Genomic DNA, 20692 nt, shown 5'->3' on the forward strand with positions numbered 1-20692 from the left:
ATCTCAGACTTCTTGTCTTGCCTTCCTCTTGTGCTCCTGTAGGTCCCAGGTGTGTAGTTACCTGGAAACAGGGAGCAGGCAGGAAGAAATAAGATCTATCACCAGAGCCAGCTGAGCATGAACCAAGTACCTGGACCAAGAGGAGAGAAGCAATGACTGGAGACTCCTGTGCAGGACACAGGCACCATCTGCCAACCTGGCTTGGTACCTCAGTTTTGTTTCTTGCCAGGTGCTCAGGTTCAGGATTTCATGGAGGGATTACAAAGGCTTGTCTTCTCTTCAGGGTGTCACCGTGTGCTGCTCATCCATGCAGGCATCGGCGATACTGCTGGGGTGACCGTCACATCTCCAGAAGGACTCCACGATTTTGGTGATCAAGGAGAAAGGGTGCTGCTGATGAGGGGGAAAGGCCCAGGGACAGCAGGCAAATGCTGCAGGTCAACAGCTGGTGTCACAGCAGGGCTCAGGGTTCTGTGGCCCAGGGAACCTTTGAAGGAAAAGGTCTGGCAAGCAAGAGGAGAGGCACCTGGCAAAGAGCTAAAAGGGCACCTCTGACACTGCCACACTGCCCTGATCAGGGACTCTGAGCTGGGTGTGTCAGGGGAGCCTCTCCTGCGTTCGCAACTCCTTTTCTGCCTTTGTTTGGTTTTGTTGTGGGCTTGTTTGTTTATTAATTAAATAATCTCTCAGCCTTTATTGTTGCACAGGGTTCTTTTCTTCCTGTACAGACTTTTCCCGTGCCTCTTCCTTTCAGATCATTATTTTATCACTAAGTCCCTGACAGGAGGGTGTAGCCAGGTGGAGATCAGTCTCTTCTCACAAGCAAACAGTGATAGGACTAAAGGACATGATCTTAAGCTGCACCAGGGGAGGTTTAGGTTGGACATTAGGAGGAATTTCTTCACAGAAAGGATGATTAGACATTGGAACGGGCTGCCCAGGGAAGTGGTGGAGTCACTGTCCCTGGAGGTGGCATTCAGTGCCATGGCGTGGTTCTCCAGCCTTGGTGGAGTCACAGTCCCTGGAGGGGCTTCAGCAATGCCTGGACGTGGCACTCAGTGCCATGGCGTGGTTCTCCAGCCTTGGTGGAGTCACAGTCCCTGAAGGGGCTTCAGCAATGCCTGGACGTGGCACTCAGTGCCATGGCGTGGTTCCTCTCCAGCCCGAGCGATGCCGCGGCTGTGCGATCCCCCAGCCTGACCAAGCGCCCTCAGGGGCACTCGCTCGCCCCTTCCCACCAACCCCCTCAGTTCAGCTCTGTGTGTGACGGCTGAAGCAGACACGATGAGGGGGAGCTCCCCGAGCACGGCCGGGGAACCTTCCCCCGCTCGCAGCCCAGCCAGGGTGCAGCCCCGGCCAGGATCCAGAGCCAGGCAGGATCCGAGCGCGGTCGGGATCGAGCCCCAGCCCGGATCCAGCCCCGAGCCGCAGAGGCCGCGGGCCAGCGGCGAGCCCGGCGCTCCCTCTGCCGGGGACTGGGCCCCGGTGCAAGGCGGCGGCGGCTGCAGGGCGGCCCGGGCTTGGGCGGCCGCCGCGATGAAATTCCCGGGCTCCGTCCTCGTCTCCCTCGTCCTCTTCATGTCCGAGACGGTGGCCGCGCTGTGCCTGAGCGCGGGCTACCACGACACGGGGAACCGCATGTGGCAGACGCTGACGCTGCTCTTCGCCCTCGTTCCCTGCGCTCTGGTGCAGCTCAGCCTGGTCTTCATCCACCGCGACGTGAGCCGCGACCGCCCGCTGGTGCTGCTGCTGCACCTGCTGCAGCTGGGGCCGCTCGTCAGGTCGGTGAGTCCCCGCCGGGGCCGGGGCCGGGGCCGAGCCCGGGGGCGGCCGGAGCCCCCCGGCCTTGGCGCGGTGCGGGCGGGGCCGCTCCCGCTCTGCACCGCCGCTCCCGCGTCCTGCCGCAGCCGCGGGAGGAACAGTCCCTTGGGAATGCCTCGGGCACAAACCTGGCCCCGGGGAAAGGGGCTCAGCCCTGCCGGGCCCGGGGAGCCGCCAGAGCCCCTCCGCGTCCCGCCCTGCGCTGGGTTTGCATCCCTGGGGCTTCTTGCTGATGGTTGGGTCTGTCCGCTGCTGCCTCATGCGCAGCGCTTCCAAGAGAGAACGGGAGATTCCTCCACTGTGTCTCCTTCTTCCACAACGATAGTACCCGTCCCATCCCATGGAACATCAGTGATGCTCTAGTCTGGCTTTGCCTTCCAAACGTGAGCTTCCCGCCACAAATTGCTTTGGAGATTTTCTCTATTCCAGTTCAATGTCTTACTGAAAATACCCGTAGGAAAAAAGGAAAATAGATGGAAAGTTACAGCAGTGTGCAACTCCACTACAAAATGTTTCTGGAGGGCATTAATTTTAAATTTATACTCAAATCTTTTATTTAAAAAGAAAGGGAATTAAATGCAGTGTTTATGTAGCTTGGAGAAGTATCACCAACTTTTTGAAATTCCCGAATAGTGTGTAAAAGGAAGATTTGTTCACGCTAAGGAAAGGTGAACAGTTTGGATGTTACAAAATATCTTACACTTTAAAAACATTGGCTTCTTCATAACTATGCTGTTTTGCTTGCTTTGTTAAAAATTTTAAAGATGTTGAAGTTGTGGCTTAACAAAGAGCTCTGGTTTTCTAAAAGCTAAAGAACAAACTGCTTCCACATTTTTGGAAAATAAGAGAGGAACCAAAGAGAAAGAAACTATCAAAAATTAAGTACATGACTTTTGTTATTCTAAATCAATTTATTGAGGTAAGACAGGGAAAGAATCTAATGTCAAGCCAGAATATGTGAGGAAGCAGACAAAGGATTTGAAGAACAAGAAGAAATTGAAGGATCTTCTTTTCAGTTATACAAAAGAAACATAGATTTATATTTTTACCTCAACCACCAAGCATTACTTGACTTTCTGTTTCTTTTTCAACATCAAGTTTTCAGTTTACAACACAAATCTTATCTTGTGCAGAATGCAGTTCCTGCTCTCTGGTGTACTCCCAGCTGCAGCCAGTGCTGTAAAACCAGTGAGCATATGAAAGCCCTGTCCTCTCCTCTAGTGTGTTGCTGACTCTGCACTTTTTCCTTTCTCAAAGATTTACAAACTTAGCATTTCCAGGAGGTTTGAGATGTTCTGGATGTGCTGTGCCAACAGCACAAGTGACAATGATGCCATAGTCCCCATGGCATCATTTAGGCATGACAAAGTGATGTGTGTTGACCTCTCTCTAAACCCACGACAACTGGAATTATAATTACTAATTAAATAGAGTAGTACATTCATACTACCTGAAAAACTTATTTTATGCTAAAGGCTGGAAGGATTCTACAAATTGAAAGTTTAATACAAACCAAGTTCTCTTTACTTCTAGGGAAATTGTCAGTTTGTAGGATACAGCACAAACATCTGGGAAGTCAAAATGATCTGACACAGACAGTAAAGGGTTTTGGGGTTTGGGTTTTTTTCCTTCCTTGCCTTCCTGCAGCTAAAGATTGTAATATCTGTCAGAAAAGGAAACTGATTGCTTCCTGTCAGATATAGCTCTGCACTGTAAATATTGTTGTGTTTTCAGCACACAAAATACCTTCCCTTTCCCTGCTTTGTAAGGGGGCTTCCTCCCCTGTGTGGACTGGCATACACACAAGGTGTGGGTGGTAGCTAGAAGGCAAAGAGTATTTTGGCTGTATCATCACTGCACTGTGGCTTTTACTTTTTGTAAGCTGTAAAGGACCATTGTCCTTGGAAGCATTTTACTCCATCCTTGTAGGCAAACCTCTGCTCCTTTGCTCCAGAGAATCCTGCTGCTCTCAGTCATCTGCTTCCCTTGTGTGAAGCCTGGCTCCATCCTCCCTGCTGGGACTCCTGTGCCTCCCTAGCACAGGCCAGGGCTGCTTAGGGAGAGCTGGGTCAAATTAGGTCAAATTAGGTCAATTAGGACACAGACAGTGGAGCTCCCCCAGGCTCTGTCTGCTTGTGGCAGGGGAAGGAAACGTGTAAGAGCCTTGAGGCTCTGTGTGATGACATGGTGCAACAGAGGGCTGGCAGCTTTGGAGGGCTTTAAAAGAAACTTAACTTTTTGACTATCTCTGTTTGATACAGCACAGTCAGGATTTCTCTGTTCAGACTTAAATACTCAGATATCAGTGCACTGCATTACCATCAGCCCAAATGTGTTGTGTGAGTTTTTATTCATCATCTTAAAATCTACATTTTTTCCCCCCTTCCTTTTTTCCTTAAAAAAAACTCCTTTAGATTTAAGGAATAGTTTGGGAATATCTTGGCAGGGAATGAGGGTATTTAGCCTTGCAAGCCAAATGATTCAGCCTATTTTGAATCATCTGAGTGATGGAAAAAAAGTACTTTCTCTCACAGAACCTTCTTGCATGCCACCACCTTCCCCAGCCACCCACACTCCACCTGCTCGGGAGGCACTCGCTGTCCTGCTGCTGCCACTGGAAGGACTAAAATTAGGTAGCATCCCTCTTCCAGAGAGGACTTTTGGTGTGCTGTTCATGTACCCTTTTTTAATTTCTTCTCCCACTCCCTCGGAGTTTCTCTATAAATTCAGAGCAATTTGTAGAGCAAAATTCCCATTCACCTTAGTGGCCTGGCTGTGATCCTTTGGATGCAGGCATGCCAGAGACTCTGCAGAGACTTGGCTGGAACAAAGTGACTGCAGTTTCTGGGCATCATGGGGACTCCTGCAGCATTTCAGGTCAATGCCACTCCTTATGAATGCACTTGTCTGGATGCTTAGAAGATTTATTCAGGTAGGTTTGGTTTTGGGTTTTTTTTGTTTGGTTTGGTTTTGGTTTTGGTTTTTTTGTTTGTGGGGTTTTTTTTGGTTTTTTTTTTTTTTTCTTTTTTGCAAAAGGAGATTCTTTTACCACACTAAATAAATTATAACAGAAAAAATTATTTAAAATAGTAGCCATTGTCAATGAGAGGTTTATTACTTTTGTCTTTTCTCTAGGGAAGGTCATGATGAGCTTTCTGGCTCAGGCTGCTCCTGTGCAAGGGTTTGTCTCTTTGTTCCCTTCATTTGGGTGGCACTTGTAGCACCAAAGTCACCTTGAGATTTGAAGCACTGCTGCAATTCCAATACATAATTACTGGATGTAGTTTTGCTGGTGTACCGCTCTACACTTAAGGATTTCTTCTAAGTGTAAATAACCCCTCAGAGAATCAGGGAATTGTTTAGGTTGGAAAGGACCTCTAAGATCACTGAGTCCAACTGATAACCCAGCACCACTTTGTTCACCACTAAACCATGTCCATGAACACCACATCCACATGCTTTTGAACATTCCTAAGCATGGTGGTGCTTCACACCACTTCCCTGGGCAGCTTATTCCAATTCCTGACTGCTCTTTCAGTGAAAAAATCTTTACTAATATCCACCTGAACATCCCCTGGACCAACTTTACACCATTTCTTCTTGTCCTGTCTCTTGTTATCTTGGGAGACGAGATTGATCCCCACCTCAGTACAACCTCCTGAGGAGTTGCAGAGAGTGATAATGTTCCTCCTGAGCCTCCTTTTGTCCTTACATTCATAATAGGCACCAGAGAACTTTTTTCACTCTTTTCAATTTTTGCACTCTTTTCAATTCTTCAAGTAACAAAAAGTTCAAGAGCTGAAGTGCAGATTTCCAACAAACTGACTTGGCCAGTCTGGGCTTAGTCACACACTGGGGATGTTGGTGGTGCTGGGACTGTGAGTCTGCTGGATACAGGGACTGCTCCCACCTGATTTACTGAAGACTCTACTGAACTGGCATCATCAAAACCAGCTGGTGTGAACCTGGCAGTGCTTCCTTCTGGTACCAGCTTCATGGAGAGGGAAGTTTTTGTGACTGCAGGTGTCTTTGGAACTCTGTTACTGGAGCTCTGTTAGTGCAGTGTGAGCCCAGCCTGTTCTGTGTGAGGAGATGCAATCAGGGGAGGGCTGGGTCAGCAGAAGGATGAACTCCTGCAAAACAAATCTCAATATAACAGGCCCCCTATATAGAACACTAATGACTGTTTTCCTCAGGTTATGATAGGACAAGGATATAAACAATAGACTTTTTTTTTTTAATGGGATCAGGCTTTGTTTCTCAAGGCATAAGGAGAAACAATTACATGTACCATGTAGACAGCAGCACAGCAGATGCAGGAGGAAGCTTGTATCAAACTGCCAGAGGAGCTGATGTTATGGCCAAAGTTTGATTCTGTGAGCTGCAGGAAGTAAAAAAAAAAAAAAAAAGAAAAAACAAAACCCTCAATTTTTTTACAATCATTCATGTTTTGGGGATCTAATTCTGCAGTTTGAAATCTAATAAGCTCTAATGGTGCAGATACTGTTTCAGTGACATTGTGCAGAAACCTTGTCCCTTGTGAGTAGTCTCTCTTTGCTAGTGACCTGCTTAAAAGTTCAAAATAGAACAGGTCTAAAAACTTCCCTTCCTTGTAGGACTTCATCAGCAGATCTCACTGTAGGAGATCCTCCTAGCTTTAAACTTTACAACTCTTGATGTGTCTCCCCCTTTTCCAGATGGGAAGAATATATCTAAACTCTCTTCAGGCTATTTTCTTCCCTTTATTCTTGAGCAGATGTGTTAGGTGTCCATGGTGAGGTGAACAGGAAATCAGTGCAGGTAAAAGGTAGAACAGTGAGTGAGGAGCAGATCTTTGCCTGGTGCAGGTAAGTAAATCTGCAGGAGTGACAAGTCTCTTGCATATTTCTCTAAAGAGAAGGAATTAGTGAAAATTATGTATCAGAGAAATCTACTTGTACATTTACAGAGGGTGTTTATGGATAGGTCTCAAGTAGCCATTTGTTCTTGGAGTGCTGGTTGGGTGTGGAAAGTTCCCTGTTTTCATTGCCTTCTCCCTTTTCACACCACCATTATTTTGCCTGTGTTCCAATCCCACGCATCCATGATAAAAGAGGGAATGAGGTGCTCACTCTCAGCAAGTATATAAGGGTAGGATTATTCCTCCTACTTACTGTGTAGAAGACAAATGTGTTGGGGCTGAATCACTCTTTGTGAGCACCATCAGGATCCCTGGAAAAGTATGGCTCTTCTTTCTGCCAGGATAAGGCAGCAGGGGAGAAAACAGCACCATCATTTTCTTACCTCTTAACTTTCACTCTAGAAAGTAGATCTGACTTTTTTTTCTCAGAGCAATTTTAGTTCCTGCACAGCCAGTGCTGTGGTTGGCAGTGCCTTACATGCAGAGGACACAGGCAGCTGCTTGTCTTCTGCCCTTGACACCATGTGAAGGGCTCTTGAAGCGGCCCTAAACATCATTGCAGGAGATGGATTGTGCAGAAGTTGGGATCTCCCACTCCTGTCCCTCTGGAGCAGAGCAGCAGTGAGGGATTCTGTGGAATTCACCATGCTGCAGGAGCTTGTAACTGTGGGGGAAAGCTGCCATGAAACAATCCCCTTCTTGCTTTGTCTCTTAGTTGTATTTCATGCTAAAAAGAGCAAGCCAGGCAGTTCATTTAAAGACAGGATGCCCAACACCTCAGCATGTGCTGCATAGGCAAAGCCACAGTCTGACACAGCAACAAGATCTGCATTGATTCTTCATCACAGTTCTGGACCCTTCTCATCTGCATGGTCATTGAAGTGCCTGTGCCCCTCCCACATTCTACTCCTTAAACCTTTAGATTTGTGCTTGTTCTTTCTGGTGTGTCAGCTGCAAGTCTGCTCCTGCTGGAAGCAGTTGCTTGGGCAGTGGCACCAGCTGAATGCATTTGTTATTTGTCCCAGAAGGCCTGACTTCCAGAAACACTCTTGCATGGGACTGGCAGGGCCTGGGAGAAAATGGGCATCATTATCAATGTAATCTGAATGCTTGCATATAGCATTTTTTATCACTCTGTTGTAGTGGTAAAAGCCCCATTTAGCTCTGAGGTTTGTTTATCAGACCATTTCACATTGTGTTTGCTTTTCTGTATGGTCAAAAAATCCCCATCACAAACAATATCCTGCTACTTAATATCCAGCTAATAAATAAAAATCAAATGCTTGCTCCAAAACTCTGAGTTTGGTTGGTTATAATGTTTGCTATTGTCAGTAGTCTCATAAATCTGATCTCCTTAATGGGATCACTACATATTTTTTTTTTGATGGGTTCCTAGACTATATCTGCTTCTAATCACACACAGCAAGAGTTCAGAGCCTGATGCTGAGATCCAGTTCTCCATAATATACTCAGACTTGCCCTCAGCTCAGGGTGAATGCATGGCTGTGAATACTAAATGAGACAAAAATGGTCTGGGATCTTTCTTTTTGGAATAAAATCGATTTGTTGGTTTCAGAATCTATGCTGGCTTCATAAAGCCACAGTGCTTTATTAATTTTTCACACTTTTATTTTGGCTATATGTATTCTTTCATGTGGAACAAGATTGACAGGGAGTGAAAAGATTAATGAGGGAAGACAGAAAGTCACCTCTGTGAATGGAGCATTCAGAGCAGCAGGAATGTTGAACAGCTTTAGTCATAATGATAGCTGAAGCCTAGTGAATCAGGAATAGTGATTCACAATCACTTCATCTAGAGCGTTTGAAACTTGCAAGTGGTCCAATTAGAAAAAAAATGAAGTAAAGTTAATTAAATTAAACAGAAGTTTGTTTTTTTTCTTCTCCCTTCCCCTTCATCTTGTGATTTCACCTGTTCCCTGCTTGTTATTACTTCCTAGACAAGGGTGAATATTTATTTCCCCGTGTGTTTTGGGTCCTGCTTGATGCCCAAGCCTGACCTTGACACCTTCATACCCAAGGAGTTCTCTTAGAACTACTCCTCATGAGTAAACTTTATGAAGACTATGAACTAGTTTTCATAAAGATTTAGCCAGTTAAAAAACAATCATTGGAAGGAAGTTGAGGAAGATGTTCTTTCCTTGCAGATATCTCTCTGGGCTGTTATCTTCTTTTATACTCCAGGACCCAGATTGTCCTTGTTGCTGCAGCATTTTCTGGAGACAACCTTTTCTGTTCTCTCCCAAATGTATGGATTTATCTCTGTGCGTGGGTGAGGGCAGCAAATAGTGTAACAATATGTAATTTATGAGCAGAAGTGTATGTGCTGGCACCAGTTTGTTCCTTGGGAGTTAGCTGGCAGTAAGTTAGACCTGTATAAACAAGAGGCTTTGGCTCCCACTGTGTTTAAAGTATGAAGAGCTGCAGCAACTTGAAACACTGCATCTTCTGAGTTAGAATCTTTTTTGCCAGATTATGTTTAATATTTCTTTAACAGAACAGTAAACATAAGCCCACTTGAGAACTAAAGCTCCTATTCTTGTGCCTTCAAAAAAATAATGTTGATTTCAAGGGTTGTGAGGCTCAAAACTGCTCCTTCTCACTGGTCTTGCATGTTACTGGTGTTTTGAACCATTGCTTGGTAAAGTTTTGAGGTGTGTGCACCTGCTTATGCCCCAAGCTTCCCCCTTCAGATGTTTTAAGGCAAAGGTATGAAAAGTGGGTTTATTGCCATGTCCCATTAGCATGTCACAGATGTATCAATAACATAAAGAAAAATACATGAGTAGCTGAAGAAACACACTTCCAATTTAGGTCCTGGGTTTGACATCCTTGTAGTGGATAAGCAGTTTAAGGACTTTAGTGGGATAGCAGAGAGCAAGGACTGCTCATAGAAAATAATTAAACATCCTCTCAAATCTGAGTACTACAAGCAGCCCAAAGGGCACTGCCAGGTTCCTGCCCTCTAGTAACATGTAATTTTTGTTTTAAAGAATGAAATCTGTCGTATTCCAAGTTTACCAGGAGGAGAAAACCTGCAGGCTTTGCTCTATGAAAAAATGTCTTAGGCCTTAGTATGTGACTGCTTAGAATGCCAGGAACTGGGGAGACCTTTCATTCTTTCATTTTTCCCTGTTACTGTATCTCCTTGTTTGCTTGTAGGTGTGTGGAAGCCCTTTACATTTACTTCCATGCTGGCAGAGTTGAAGATCCCTATGTGAGCATCACCAAGAAGAGGCAGCTGCCCAAGGATGGGCACTCAGAAGAAGTAGAGAAGGAGGTGGGACAGACTGAGGGCAAGCTGCTCACACACAGGTCTGCCTTCAGCAGGGTCTCTGTCATCCAGGCCTTCCTGGGCTCAGCACCCCAGCTCACGCTCCAGCTCTACATCTCTGTCCTGCAGCAGGAGGTCACCGTGGCCAGAAGTAGGTGGAGCTGTTGCTATGACCTTTTTGGTGTTTGGGTGGGAGGGCAGTCAGTTAGAGCTGTCTTGAACAAGAACCAAGCATTCTGCAATGGGTTTCATCTCCCTGGTAGCTTTTGATGCTGATGTTGCTTTCAAGTTTATATCGTCATGTTTTAGACTATGACACCTTCTGTAGCACACTTGGGTGCTGTAAAAACACTGATTTGATAAAGTGACCATTATGGTATGAGAGAGAGGCAGCTGGAGGGACTGAGCTAACCCTAACCCTAACCCTAACCCTAACCCTAACCCCATGAGCTGTCTGCATGAAGAATTTTAAAAATTACCTCTATTCCATTTTGATTTTTGAGCAAAACTTTCTGGAAAATTCCTTGGAGTACACTGCAGAGCATGTTTTGTCATGCTGCCTCAGGGAAGATATACTTTTAGGAGCGCAGTTTTAAATATGAACTGAGAACATGAACTGTCTTTACTTGTGCCAGACTCTGATTCTGGAATCAAAAGGCAGGACTCAGTAAGCTGCTGTGCAACTGTGGTCATCTCATCTCTGGACCCAAGCTGTTAAACCTTCACCAACATGGGCTTACCAGGACACATCTGTCTTACTGTGGCACTCAGCATCTTGCTTCTATGATATGCTCTTGGTTTTCTGGCACACTGCTAAATGGAGAACCACTCTGGGACAAACAGCTTTTCAGTGTGAGAAAGGACTTTGGCACCTGTGTGAACTTGAAGGTGCATTTCCGCTGAAATGCTAAATAGCTCTTGTATCTCTAAGGCCCTGAGAGGATGTTTACACAGCTAGGGAGGCTGAGGGTAAGGTGCAATTACTAATTCAAATAAAGTAAAATAATAGTAATAATAATAGTAATAATAATAGTAATAATAATAGTAATAATAATAGTAATAATAATAATAATAATAATAATAATAATAATAATAATAATAATAAAAACAGTAGTAGTAATGAAGGGGACAGAGAGGGGTAGAGGGAGAGAGGGAAAAGAATAAAGCCCAAGAAAGACAAGTGATGCACAAACCATCCCCCAGCATCAACTGGCTCTTCCCAGACAACTCTCCCCAGTTAATACACTGAGTATCATACCAATGGTATGGAATATCCCTCTGGATAGTTTGGGTCATCTGTTCTGGCTGTGCTTCTTCACAGCTTCTTGTGTACTTCTTCACTGGCAGAGCGTGGGAAACTGAAAAGTCCTTGACTTAAAGCACTGCTGAGCAACAATTAAAACAGTGTGTTATCAACATTATTCTCATACTGAATCCAAATTCAGCACTGTATCAGCTACTAGAAAAAAAATTAATTCTACCCCAGCCAAAACTAGAACATCATAGCAGTAGTTTCTTGGAAGACATTACTCCTTCCAGTTCCTGAGTGAAATATTACTCCTTCGAGTCCCTGAGTTCTTCATAACTAAGGTGGGTCCTTTCAAATAACCATGGCACTTGTGATGTGGGATGGAGACAGTGTGACTGAATCCTCTGCTGAACAGTGCAATTAGCAAAATTTCCAGTCACTTTGCTGTAGATGGCATTTGCTTGAGAAAGGTCACCTTTTTATTGTCTTTCTTTTATTACTGGTTTTGGCCTTACTGGTCATGATTTCCAAAGAGAAGTCCTGTGTTCTAGATGATCAGAGAATTGCATATTTAATAATCATTTGTAATGCTCTATTGCTTCTAGCTTATCTCTGCTGAGATAAGCTGTAATCACAAACTGATAAGTGACATTCCTTGGGTGAAATGACCAGAGATAAGCTGGCTCACCAGAGTTTGGTAAACCCACTTGCAAATGCAGCAGTTATTTCATGCTTCCCAGGAGCATCTCCATACAGATGTAATTCTAAAATACAGAAATGCAAAGGAAAAGAAAGCGTTAGGAAAGGTGTCGATGTCTGTTAGAGGTCATTCATCAGAAAAACAAGAGTCCTGGCCAAATTCTTGTTGTGTGTCTCTTATCCAGCCAGCCCAGTTCTTATTCCACACTTCAGATGTCTTCAGCTTCCCTGTTCTTTGACACTGGTCCTCCAAATTTCAGGCTCTCCTCCATTTGCATCTGTTATAATGATCATTGTCTTGTATTTTGATTTCCATGTGTTTTGTCTTGTCTCCTCATCAGTCTGTTATTTTTCTGGATTCCTACATTCCTTGCCATTCTGTATAAATTCTGCTTGTTCAGGGTAATGAGGTTGCTTGCTATCACCTGAGAACCTGAAGCTGTTTTACCATCATGCTGGGGGCATGGCACTTCCCTTTCAAATCTGTTTGAAACTCCCTATTGCTTCCAATGTTGGCTTGAACACTTCTGAAAAGAACATGCATCCTTGCTGAGCCCTTTGTCAGCCAGAGCCATGCTGCAAATTTCTTGTGTTTTTCATGGCATTCATTAATTTCTCTGGATGTTTTCTTCTGGATTATTGGGGTCTTGCCAGTGTCTGGCATTCTTCAAAATTGTCATTTCACAGTCTGTCAAGAATGTAAGATCAAGACAACTAGAGAGCTGCCAAAGCAGGACCAGCTCTTGAGGTTAGTTATGAGCAACATAAAGCTTTGGTGGCTGTTTATTATGAAAAGTGTAAAAGTGTTGGATGTAATACAACACTGGAAACCCACATGTATTAGCCTAATCTGAGTCCTAGTTCTATTTTGTATACATATAACTATAGTATCTATAATAGATCTCAGTGGTACTTGTGAGGTAGCTCATCTAGAGCAGAATTCACTGTCTTAGCAGTTTCTGAAGTGGGAAGGACCAGGTTGTGAAAGGACTTCAGATGTAATAACAAAACACAACAAAGCAAATCAGTGCCTCCCCAGATGACTCTGTGAGTGTCTACCTCTCATTTGTAAGAAAAACACTTTTGGGAAGAGGAAGGAAGAAGAGAAAGGCCACCTTTATAAGGACTGTTGGAGGATTTGGAAATGTTCCAGGGGAAAATACTTTTCCTTTTACATTTAATTTCTTTCCCTGCTCAGGATGAGTAAAAGCAACAGTGTCACCCACTGGTATTTCCCTTTGTGGTTGCTTCAAACTATCTTTCTCACAGAGTTGTAAATTATGTTTGAACTGAAGGTTTGGTGACAATGATGAGCTTTTAGGAAAGGAGTAGGACTGGGCTAGTGTGTTTAACCAGAGTCAGCATGACTTATTTTCTATCAATGAAGAAGTGCCTCTTTTGAAGGCTTGAGTTTACAAGATAGGTTTGAGATTAATATAGATTCCCTAAAGTGAAATTGGGAATAAGATCAATGTTTCAGCTTGTCAAAGCAGAAAGCAAGCAGAGTTCCAGCACAGCAGCACTCAGTCTCCAGTGGGTACATCTTTATGTTCCTTTACTCTGAGAACATTCTTTTGCTTCATGAGCTGCTGGAATTTATGTTCTTTCACAGCTCAAAACTACAGGACAGATTTTGTAAAAAGCCATAGGACATCAAGCAATATTCTTGACTGAACTCACCTGCTCTTCTGCTTTCACCTGATGTTTTTCCAAGACATAACAATTAAAAATGCCCAGCTCTATGTGTCTTTTTCCACATAGGTTTACTGTCACATGGTTATTTTAAGTTATTATCAGAGACATCATTCAGTGCTGTAAGAAAGATGTAAAAACTACTGGCTACCTACAAACAATTTCAGCATAAACATTTTCAGAGAATATATCCACCACCAAACTGGCATGAACAAAATTACCATATAAAATGATAAATGCTTTTCACCTTATTGAGTGCCTTGGGAAATTAGATATAAAAACTTAATTATTTTCCAAAGTAATTCAGAGGTGTTGTGGGTCATAATGAAAAAGAGATTAGCTGAAATGATAGAGAAAATTCTCTTAGAAAGTTGTTAGAGGTCTTAAAATACACTTGTTTCTCCCAAAGGATTGCTTAGAAATTAGTGACTTATAATTACAAAAAAACCCCAACCCCTGATAATTTTGGCCATATAGCTATAGCAAAATGGGGAATTCAGTTTATTTATAGGATACAAATGTTTATTTGTAGGATATTGGCACACAAACCAATTGAAGGCTGCAGAAAACACTGGTTGCTAAGCATTGCAAATGTAATTGACATAATTAAGAATTCCAAACTCTAATTATTATATCTGAGGCAATATCAGCTATTCAGCATATTAGTAAAAATTGTGAACAAATATTTATATAATTTCACATGCAAATACAAAAAAACCTGTGGGCAGTTAGCACTTTGTTTATTCTCTGTGTTCAGTATTCATGTACATTTGTACCAACTTTATAAGGCAAGACAGGATGTCCTCCTGCCGTGCCAGGTAACATCCGGTCTCTGCCTTCACTTTCTGCAGAATTTAAATGTGAAACCTTCCTTTCAAGGATTCTGGGTAGGTGGGGGGTGCTGAAAATTGATCTGAATTTAAAGACATTTTTAATAGGAGGTTTTTTTTTTTTTGTTTTTTTTTGTTTTTTTTTAATGCATGATACAGATTAGTGTATAAATAAAATTGATGTATAGGAAAACACAGTGCACGCGGGTGAGTAAATATCTCCGCACAGCCAGAGACAACGGGGACAGTGCTGGGTTTAAATTCCTTCAGCTTTCAATTTTGAGCTGTATCACATAGCTTTATTGTGATTTGCTCTGACACAGAATTTCACAAGCACCAAGTTATCTGCATGTCCAAGTTACTCCAAAGTTTCAGCTTCTATTTTGCAGTTTTTCATCAGTGTGAAAGGGAGTAGCACCCCTGTTCCTTGTGGAGTGCTGTGGGAGTTAGGGAGCAAGCTGGATACTGTGATGACTGGGCTGTGAAATTACCAAGGACAGCCCTGGGCACGGGGAGGAGGGACAGGCACTTATGGCTGCTGAGTGCCTTCTTCTCACCAGCTTCCTGAATAAGCATCAAGCAGGGACCAAAATAGGAGGTAGGATTAGAGTCATGTGCCGGGTTTTGCTGGGGTAGAGTTCATTTCCTTCACACAAGTAGGGCTGGGAATGGCTCCCTGTGGCATTACACCCTGCTGGGAATCCCCAGGAGTGCGGTGACAATGACTGCAGATGCAATGCCTGCTGCTAAGATTGTGAAAAACGCCAATCACTTATTTCTAAAATTTTTAAAAGTTTAATGGTAATAAAATGGTTAAAAAGAATAGTAACACAATTAGAGTAATAACAATTTGGACCAATTGAATTAGGACAATATGAGACAATAAAAACCAAAGAGTTACGGACGTCCGGGTACCTTTTTCTAGGCATCACGAGCCCGAAAAAGGACACCCGTTAACAAAGGACTAGCCCTTAAGAACAACAGCTCGTTGCATATTCATGCACCTCATACATGATGCATAAATTCCATTCAAACACAGGATTCCGTCTGGTCAGTGTCATCTTCTTCCTTCTAATCCTAACAGTGCCTCTAAGGCGGGAAGAAGTTCGTTTCTTCTGATAAGAAGGCAATAAATTCCCTTTCTCTGAAAGATTTAGGTGTCCTGTGGCTGCTGTCTCGCTGCAAGCCCTTCTTATTAAACAAAGCATCTTACATAGCATAGTTTCTATTTTAACAATTTTTTTATAGCTTAAAACTATATTTAACACAGTACTTAAGAGAATTAATACAGCATTACTTTCTAACACAACACATATAATATTCATTTTAATATTTGCGAAAAGCCAATCATAAAATACATGCATTTTTCACAAAGATGAAGGTCCTGATTTGTCTTTTCTGTTTGTAGGTGTTTTTATGGTGCTCTCTCTCCTCTCGATCGTTTACGGCGCCTTACGCTGCAACATCCTGGCCATTAAGATAAAGTACGACGATTACAATGTCCGTGTGAAACCTGCCGCCTACCTCTGCATATTCATGTGGAGGAGCTTTGAGATCGCCACACGAGTCACGGTGCTGGTGCTTTTCGGTTCAGTCCTTAAAATCTGGGTTTTTGTCGTCGTGCTGCTGAATTTCTTAGGGTTCTTCCTCTACCCCTGGATTCTCTTCTGGCTTAGCAAGTCGCCATTTCCTGAGAATATAGAGAAGGAATTGAGCAGGTTGGGCACTACCATCGTCCTGTGCCTTCTCACGTTCCTGTACGCTGGCATTAACATGTTCTGCTGGTCGGCAGCGCAGGTGGAGCTCAGCGACCCCGACCTGATCAGCAAGTCGCAGAACTGGTACCGCATGACCGTGTACTACATCGTGCGGCTGATGGAGAACGCCTTCCTCCTGCTCATGTGGTACATCTACAGAACAGACTTCTACCTCTATGTCTGTGCCCCTATGCTGTTCCTGCAGCTCCTCATAGGTTACTGCATGGGCATCTTCTTCATGTTGGTGTTCTACCAGTTCTGTCATCCGTGCAAAAAACTTTTCTCCTCCAGTGTTACTGAAGCTTTGTTGTCCTGTTTCAAGATTCTCTACTTAATTTGCCAGCATCAAAAATCCTCTCTACTGACAGGCAAGGTGGTGATAAAATCTCCTGAAAAGACTGATGAAGCACGGGGCAGTAGCAAGACAATAGATTCTCAAAACAGGAATATCCATCAAAGTGTTTCTTCCAATGCCTAGTGCAATTGGAAGCAAGTAGGTGCCTTTGGAAGGTGGCAGATCACCTGCTGGGAGCATTGTGTATCTTAGACATTGTGTCTTGTGGGTAGGATTTCTTTCTTGCAGATGTAGCACTGCATGATGGCTGACATGCCTGTTTTTGTGGAGAGCAGTGTATGAGTATTTGTGTTTGTGTACAGAGAGCAATCGTTGTTTGTAGATTTCTATTTCAGAGCCTTTTTGCACACATGTTTATTGTCACATGCTGATTTTAAGTCATTATTGGAGACATCATTCAGAAACTGTCGTGATGCTCACCTTACTCAGGAAGTCTGAGGATGGAAGGCAATGACTTTTATTTCAGACATTATGTCCCATGGCATGCCACCCTAGCATGGAAACAGAGCTTAGACCTGGACTATGTATGGATTGTAGCTGTGGTCTGCTTTGATCAAATTGCAGACTATTTTACACTCTAATCAGTGTAATAAGATAATACTTCTCTCAGTGGTAGTAGAATTGGACTTGCACAATGCACTGTAGTCTGGGTTGCCATGAAACAGCCAATTAGCCAGCACTGACACAGAAATGTGGCTGTTTCTGAGGATGGACAGAGGGGTTATTGGCTTTGCACTGTTTCACCCTTCATGTTTACTGCTTGTTAGTAAGGGAAGTAAATTTAACACATTAATTGTGATGTTCTGGAATAGCTCATTTTCCTTTCATTATTATTTCTTTAATACTTTGTGATGTTCTGGTGTCAGGGTGGTGTTCATTTTATATAAATACATAAGGCTGGACAGACAGCGTGTACCAGTCATGTAGGTGCTCTCCAGTGCACATCTCCAGGGAGTGACTCAGCCCGTCTCAAAATAGGTGATAGGAATCACTCTCTGGAGACCTGTTACTCAGTGTTAACCAGATGCCTTCACAATTAGTTCTGACTGTCCATCTGACTTTTAGATGGCTGAAGTTAGAGAGATGAGCACTTCCCTGATCATCAGGGGTTTGGTAGTGCCCCAAGTAGGCAGCTCATTGACTTTTTGTACTTGCATAGAAGACACTGGTTCCTTCTTTTTTGAGCTGTGATTTGTTATGATTCGTTTAATATCATTAATTCAAAACCCTCTGACTTCTTTACCTCAGAAGTATCACAACCCTGATACTGAAGTATGAAAGAGAAAACGGAAGTCATTGACTTTTTGTTCTCAGCAATACATCACCACAAATAAAAGTGTTTCTGTATTTTTTAAATTTCTGAGAAAGCTTTAGCAGATGAACACACAACAATTTAGTGAAAATACACAGACCCATATGTATTTTCACAAATTAAGTGAAAGCATTTTGCACTTTGTTTGCTTAGCACCTTCCTAACATTTCTTTTGAGTGTTACACATTATGGCTGCTCATGGAAACAAATAATTGATGACCAAAGCATCTCCCAGTGCTTGAAGCTTAGTCTCCATTCTGTCCTCATGCAGGATGTGAAGTTCTTAATAGGGATGACATCATCATAATTGTTTTAGAAGTGTCTCAAACTCAGGTCTGGGGTCATTTTTAATGAAATATGTCACCTGCAGTGCTGCAAAGACATAACCTGCTTTTATTTTTCCTTTACTACAGTGTAAATGAATGTCTTCATATTTCAGTTTTATTATGGAGTTATGTTTTCATTTTGCTAAATATGTGTCTATGTATGGTATGTGTACGTAGATGTCATTAAATTATTGGTGGGTGGTAATGGGATTGTTGGCCTGATTTTGCCATGGGAATGTGCCTCATATCTGGGGAAGACACCAAACACCTCCATTCTAATTTCTCTGAGGAGAGGAGAAAAGAATAGTGAAGTGACTCCTTGAAGACGCAAGGGTGTTTCTCTGTACCTCTGTATGTGAAAGTACAGTACAGGATTTCTCTGTGCTTTTCTAGATGTAAAATATTGTTGCTTTTTCTTTTACAGTGGACAGTTAAAGGAGCGAGAGAGAAGGTAACCTTTTCTTCCAAACCTGTGGAGTTCAGCCCAGTGGCTCAAATTTTCTGGTGTTCCTAGCCAAAACTGAGTATCTGTCTTTATAGCTGGACACTCATCAATATCAATAATCAGGGAATTATAGTGGCTGCCTATCTAGAAATGTACCCAGGTCAGAAACATTAGTCTTTGGGGGAAAATTTTAAAAGTGGCTTCATATGTAGTAGTAGTTCCTATCTAAAGAGAGAGCTTAAAGCAGAGTTTGGACACTGTAAGTGGTGGTGCAGTTGTGATTGTGCCATTTGGAAACAGTGAAAGCTTCACAAACCTCAGCCAGGTTGGTGCCACAGTGAAGGCAAATGTAGGAGAGGTGCAGAGCCAGGAGCCCAGGATGAATACACAGTGAGTACCATTGCACCTCACAGAAGACTCTAGATGCATATTTAGAGTGGCTGTCACATTACTTCTTATTTTTATACCAGTCTCCTGAAGTGCATGCATAGGGAGATGAATATTGAAATCACTGTTATGAGAGGGGAAAAAAAAGAGTTTATATGGGTTCTATTGCTGTCCTATGGTTTTGCCTTAGTTGTGCAGAATAACCAAATACAGTTCAAACACTCCTCCTGCACGGGGGGCTGTTGCTGTGCAGTGCCTGGTGTCACCATGGCCCAGGGTGGTTTATCCAGCTGGTGGAAAGGTGCAGGAGGGAGACACAACGATGCTGTGTCAGACCAGGGCTTGAAGGGAGCAGCTGCTTTTTCTGAGCGTGCTGTAAAGCTGGGAGAGGCAGTTTTCTCCAGATAATGGAGAGTGTTGTTATCAGTACATCCAGTGGCTGCATGGAGAAGACATGAGACATGAGAGCATGAGTACAATGTCTGTGTATGAATGAGTGATCTCTTGCTGCAAGTTCACTGTGCTTTTACTCTCCTCTCTGAATATTAGAGGAGCCTGTGTGTTCCATGGAAGGATTTAGGGCTACTGCTGACAACTCTACTCTTTTGAGTAGTCCTGAGTCACACAAAGGATGGCTCAGCAAGGGTTATTTGTGTATAAGAGTATACAAGATCTGACACATGGGTTTTCTTTTATACTTGTAAAACAGCACCAATTAAAATGTTGAAACTATCCCTCAAGTTGTGTTGGTGTCAGTTCTTAGTGTGCTGCTTTCAAGAAATCTGAAGTAAAGGTAACAGAGCACACTGTCATCTGTCACCTCATAGCAGCAGAAATGTTTTCAAGAAGATCTGACAGAAGAATTTATCTGTGATTGATTTGGGAGCTCTTTACCCCCATGCTTCCATTGCTGTTTAGAAAAACATTTTGTAAGAGGGGGGCAGTTTAAGAGGCCAGTGTTGTATGGAACAAGATTAGTATAGCTTACTCATTGTCAGTGTGAGAATATTTACTGGTTTACATTGAGAATTGGGAAGAAATTGTTACCTTATAAAGAATATTTCAACTTCTTCTCTGCACACTTGTTTTACATTCATCTGGATTTACCATATACTTATATCTGACCCTGGGAGTATCTAGCAAAATCATTACTGAGGACTTTTGTGGAGGGATAGGAATGAACAAAAACTTTGCAACACGTGTATTTCTAAATTTAACTAGATAAAATAGACATATATTTTTAAAATATGTGTGTAATTAGATACATTGTGACAAGTTGTAATATGTGTACATCACTTACATGAGCATTGAGAAAAGATTTTAGAAGTCCTGGTGGTGACTGACACTACTGTGTGCTAGTAAGAGCTGCACTCCTATGACAGAATTAATGGATACTTGGGACTGTTAAACTGTTATTTTAATTTAAATTTTTTTTTTTTCATTTACAAGTAGTTCCTTTACCTTTCCCCCATAGTTGCTCATAATATTTATCCTAAAAAAATGAACCATTTTCTATCACTTTTTACCTATTTGAAGGTCTTACGTAGCAAAGAAAATAGTGCATTGAACTCAGATGTTTGCAAGACATCATCAAAATCTTGTATTTTAAAATGAAGTTGCGGTGAGT

General features: G+C 42.8%; 1 protein-coding gene across 1 annotated transcript; it reads left to right on the forward strand.

Annotated features, from left to right (window-relative positions):
* Positions 1-1284: 1284 nt before the first annotated feature.
* XK (X-linked Kx blood group antigen, Kell and VPS13A binding protein) lies at positions 1285-17144 on the forward strand. Its single transcript, XM_058800348.1, has 3 exons — positions 1285-1781; positions 9902-10164; positions 15892-17144. The coding sequence occupies exons 1-3, from the start codon at positions 1285-1287 to the stop codon at positions 16716-16718; spliced, it is 1587 nt and encodes a 528-aa protein (XP_058656331.1). The 3' UTR covers positions 16719-17144.
* The last annotated feature ends 3548 nt before the right edge of the window (positions 17145-20692 follow it).

The sequence above is a fragment of the Ammospiza caudacuta genome, chromosome 2 (assembly GCF_027887145.1).
Source record: "Ammospiza caudacuta isolate bAmmCau1 chromosome 2, bAmmCau1.pri, whole genome shotgun sequence".
Lineage (NCBI taxonomy): Eukaryota > Metazoa > Chordata > Aves > Passeriformes > Passerellidae > Ammospiza > Ammospiza caudacuta.